A 5,000-nucleotide genomic window follows, 5' to 3' on the forward strand; every position below is an offset into this window, starting at 1 on the left:
GGAACGCAAACTGTGAGCGATTACTGGTTGAGTAATGGTTTCATAAGCTTAAAATTGAATGCAAGTCTTTGTGCAAAAATAATCATTTTTATGTTCGCATCTAGCAAATGCATTGCAGGCCTGGGAATGGTTCCATGTATTCAACATTCACGCTTTCTCCACGGCTGCTCTGGACACGTTTGCAATCGAATGCCAACACCCTCTACCGCAACCGGGCACAGTCTACTGGGAACGACCTGCTGCCTCCCGACAATTTGGGTCATTTCTTCAACCGAGCAAAAGAAGTTATCAAAACATGGGTGTGCAACAGACACATCAGGGTGAAAGCAGGCAGCACGACAAGTTCCAAGCGCCAAGCAGCATTCTTTGAAACTATTTTAATATACTCTGGGTCGGACTAGACGTCCTTTATTCGCTAGGAAATCATTATGCAAAATACACACTTAGAGAAAACAGTAACGCGGTGGCACAAATACATTGTAAATACAGCACTGCCGCTCATCTTAAAGTAAACCAACAGAAGCTACAGAGCTTAAAATATGTGTGTAAAGGTGCAATTTTATCTGTAACATAATTTCATTTAGAAGCATACAAATCACAATTTGCCATAATCAAATAACACTGCAGTGCTTATATTCTAATTAAAAAATAATCTCTGATATTTAATTTAGAAACCCGGAAGACTCTAGCAGCAAAATTCTGGCTACAACCTGCACAAACCACTCGATTTTCTCTGAAAGATAGAGAATTTTTCAGGTAGTGTTTTTAAAATGATTATTAAACAAGTAAACGATGCAGCGTTCAATATATATTAAAACAAGTATTGTACCCAGTTATTAATTTGCACTATTCACTTTTAAATGCAGCAAATACCTCATTAATTTAATTTTAGGTGCCCACCAGTTTATATTGCATTTTACAGTCTAGAAGGCAATTTACTATTAACTGGCAATTACATACAGAATGATTGTTAATTCTGCTCCTAAGTGCTAGCTGCTTGAAAATTGTTATCTCTCTCTAATTTTTGACCTTCTTACAACAGGGGTGAGGTACACTGGGAATACAAAGGACTAGTAGAGAAGAGCTGGACATGTCATTTGTGACTCATTCTTTTAATTCACCGTGCTAATCAACTGAACTGCCACAATCTCCCAAGGTAATTGTATCTTTATAATAGTTGAAAGCAGCGGGCAAAAAGGCAGGGATGGATGGGGAAAGGCCTTGCCTTTGCCTGCTGAGAGCCGGCGCGCTCTTCCTTCTGCGTGAGACTAATGGGGGCTTTTCAGAAAAATCTGGAACTTTCATATCTCCGCACCCTGATCATTTAATGTCTCAACTTCTCCGCTCACAAAGGCTTTGTACACCACACTACACTCTTGTTTCATTATTCTGCAGCCTTGTTGCCCTATGGTCTACCTCCTGCCGGGAAGGTTAAATGTTAGAGTGCCAAGCCAGACTGCAAGCATGGTGGGACACTGATGGGAAACAGATGCCCTGGGGATTCAGCCCCTCCCTCCTCCAGGGCTACATCATTTTCATTTTCTGAAATACAGTGAGGCTTGGCTTCGCTCACAACGGCAGCTCTAATTTCCAAAGACTATCTCGGTCACCCTATCACTTCAGGATAAAGCGAAGCAGGCAGAAGTTTCTCCGTCAGGAAGGCGCTGCCTTTATCTTTTTATTTTCCTATTGCTGGGGTATTGGCTTTTGCCTCCCTCAAAAGGGGTTTTAAATATATATTTCCCGTTAAAGTGTTGTTAGCAATGCAACTTTACTACAATTTAATTCCAGCGGGAGAAACTCCTGACATTCTCACGATTCTCTTGAACATCTTTACTTAGCAATGAAGACAAAAGACGACCCCAGGAAAGAAGAAACAAATGGCTTTTCCTTACAGTTTCATACATATTTGCGTTTACACATTAGAAAGGAGTTTGAAACAGCAAAATTTGCCAAATTTGCAAAATGCGCACCTAAGAAATCAGTTTAAGACATGACTGTAAAGCAATTCCAAATTCCAGGGCTGTGCACCGAGAGCCAGACCGTCATCTGGTTCGAATCTGCGGCGCTTCCCTGTGTGTAATGGAACTGCACCAGCTCACCGCAGCTAAAGTATCTGGAACTTGGTCTATGGCTTCTAATTCATTCATTTTTTATTTCGCTGAACGCTTATCTTAGCTCAACAGTCACTCTCGTCAGGACGCCCCGCTGAAGCCTTGCACGGGCTGTGTTCACACCAGCGTTTCAAAGGCTGTAACCCCACCTGTGGTGACCACCTTTGCAGCAGACAATGAAACAACGCCCGCTTTCAAGATACGTCCTTAGCACCAAAAGCACCACCATCCCGTTTGGTAACTCTGCTAGCAACCCAACCAGAAAGAGCGAGAAAATCTAAATATTCTCTCCCCCGCCAGCCAGGAGCGAGGCCCCCAGGTGCGAACGCAAGCACTTGGTTCTGCTCAGGTTGTGATTTCTTTGGGGACGGATGGAAGATAAGCATCTCAGATGCTACCTTCACTTAAAAGTTCATTTCAGCGATAGATCTCAGGCAGACAGAAAAACATATCCTCAGCGCGTTAACTGTTTAAAAAGTCCTAGCTTAAAACTACCCAGGAACACACTTTTCCCATAAGATCTAAATTAATAGATCGAAACAGTTGCAGTCTAGTGGGAAAATATTCATCAAAATGCACATCATCTGCACATCATCTGCAATCTGCATTATCTACCCAATAAGCAGCGAGAACTCTCCCTGAATCCCTGCAGTCTGTCAAGTAAACAGTTAAAGGCTCTTTGTTTTCAAAAGAGAGATTGATTCATCAGATCAAATTTATTACCTAGAATCCTCATCCAAAACTACGGTAAGTTAAATTGCCATTTCTCCCCTTTTCCTCCCAGCACCTCAGTTAAATTCACTGTTAAATGCCAGAAAAACTGTAATACACATTTTAGATAAAAAGCCAGCAATACTTCATCCCAAAGTAAGAATTTTCATATTAAAACCACTGGAAACCACAAAGTTCCGACTTTTTCTTGTGCTCTTGTAAATTAAAATCAAATGTATTTAAGAGAATTGGCACAAATAAATCATTCCCAGGCTTGTGAGTTTGTAACCCAAGTTTCAGGTCTGAAAGAATTTTTAGAGCCAGATTGTGAGTAAGGTTGGATAAAGTCATTTGGATCCAACAACAGCTACTTGAACCGGTGCCTAAAACTTCAACTGAACCTTTAGGGAAGTTCAAGAAGTTTGGACAAGAAGTCTGAAAAACATTTTTCAGCACCGAATACTTCTTCACTCCTTTTTCTGGCTGGAGCAGAGTAGGAAATACTGTTGTTAACCTATTTCTGGCCAAAATAAAGACAGGAAGTAACAGGCATCTTGTGAGAGAGCTTGATCTCATGAGACATCGAGACATGTCTAAGACCCAAGAGGCTTGGCTGGGCACCGGAGCTTCTGGGTGCCCATACCAATAGGTATTTTGAGGTCCAGCTACCACCAGTTACATTTCCTGCAAGACATACCCTATTTTTCAGCAGCATTGTAACGTTCACACTTTGCACTGGCTGTGTGTCATTAAGAGATGGGAATTATTATCCCAAAAGGAGTAAGGAAGCCATACACTTACCAGTGTAGACGAATCGGCCGGGAGCACCTTTGCAGAACTGTTTGGATTTGTAGGAGAGAGTTACTTCAACAACTCCTGGAATGTGCCGTGGTGGTGTCTGAACTCTGATGGCGTGGGGTGTTATCAGCTATAAAAATCATACCAAAAGCATACCTTAAATCAAGATGGCACTGATAAGACTAATGCCAGTCAGTTTATATAATTACAAAAATGACTTTCAATGGTATTTGTCATCTCAAAATTCCCTCTTCTTGCTGTCACATTCGAAGATACGGGTTCTCCAAGTTTTTTTAAGAAAAAGCTCTGTAAATGATCCTTGGTTTTCTTTTGCAGGAAAGGCCACAGGGCATCATTCATATGAAAATTGCCTCCATATGTCTCCTTAAGGCTACTTCTAGTAATTTTAACACTAATTGTCCAATTGTACTGGGAGACCTCCTACAGCAAGTCTTCCACTAGAGGGCCATGATGTGCCTCAAGTATATTTCTCTCCGCGTAGTCAATTGTCACATGTGAATTCATGGTTAAAAAGGCACCGTGAAACAAAATCTCATGATACCTCATGTCAATAGCCTATTGACAGCTTGTTAAAATCATTCATGGAAAAATGTTACAGTTCAAAGCCCACCAATTTAGATAGCTTACCTCACTCCAGACCAACATAGTTCCAAATACGACTTGTAAGCCATCAAAGAAGTTGTCTCCGATTATGATGACAGTAGCCCCACCAGTAGTCCAGCCTTCACTAGGACTGATGGCCTTTATGCACGGAGTAGCTGCTTGTACAAGACAGAAAATCAAGACCTTAATACCCCTTCTTTCCCGACACGAGCTCTCTTCACCAATGACAAACCATGCAAAGCACAATAGGAGGAAAGTGCATGATTTCTCGAGGAGGCATACAAAGGGCAATCGTATATCAGCATGTTGATGTATTTAAAGCAAACTATTAAATGTTTTATAAAGCAAAGGCCAAGCAGCAGAACACTGGTGAGCGAGAAAAAACTGGCTTGATATAGCAAATTATATGTCAGGGCAAATATGGCTATTACAAATGATTAAGCATCGCATGCATGTGGCATGTCGATTTATCTGCTTTGCTGTACAGATCTAAGCAGAGTCAATCAAAAGGTTGTTGAGGGAGATGGAAGAGCAAATGCTCTGAATTTCGATTCCTCATAAGCAGCTAATTGGGTTGGGTTTTTTCATCCGCGAACTTTGCCTTTTGGTTCAAAACTTCATTTTCCTCTGTCACTCCGTAATTACTACTTTTCACTTTTCATCAGGAAAAAATCAAAAGCACTATATTAATACTTTTGTCAAAGGTACACATTTTACATCTAATATTGTTTGTCGACATGAATCCCTGAGCCA

General features: G+C 41.1%; 1 protein-coding gene across 30 annotated transcripts in view; it reads right to left on the bottom strand.

Annotated features, from left to right (window-relative positions):
- The window catches only part of EBF3 (EBF transcription factor 3), a 134,280-nt gene that overhangs the window by 36,135 nt on the left and 93,145 nt on the right, over positions 1-5,000 (bottom strand). For 16 of the 30 annotated variants that reach the window (XM_054206161.1, XM_054206173.1, XM_054206164.1 and 13 more), the window contains 2 exons: positions 4,272-4,405; positions 3,627-3,753 (listed from right to left, as the gene is read on the bottom strand). In XM_054206161.1, coding sequence (XP_054062136.1) covers positions 3,627-3,753; positions 4,272-4,405 — 261 coding nt within the window. The remainder of the gene's footprint in view (positions 1-3,626; positions 3,754-4,271; positions 4,406-5,000) is intronic. The other 14 variants (XM_054206172.1, XM_054206176.1, XM_054206171.1 and 11 more) reach the window with 1 other exon arrangement.

Source organism: Rissa tridactyla, chromosome 6, assembly GCF_028500815.1.
Source record: "Rissa tridactyla isolate bRisTri1 chromosome 6, bRisTri1.patW.cur.20221130, whole genome shotgun sequence".
In the NCBI taxonomy this organism is placed as follows: domain Eukaryota; kingdom Metazoa; phylum Chordata; class Aves; order Charadriiformes; family Laridae; genus Rissa; species Rissa tridactyla.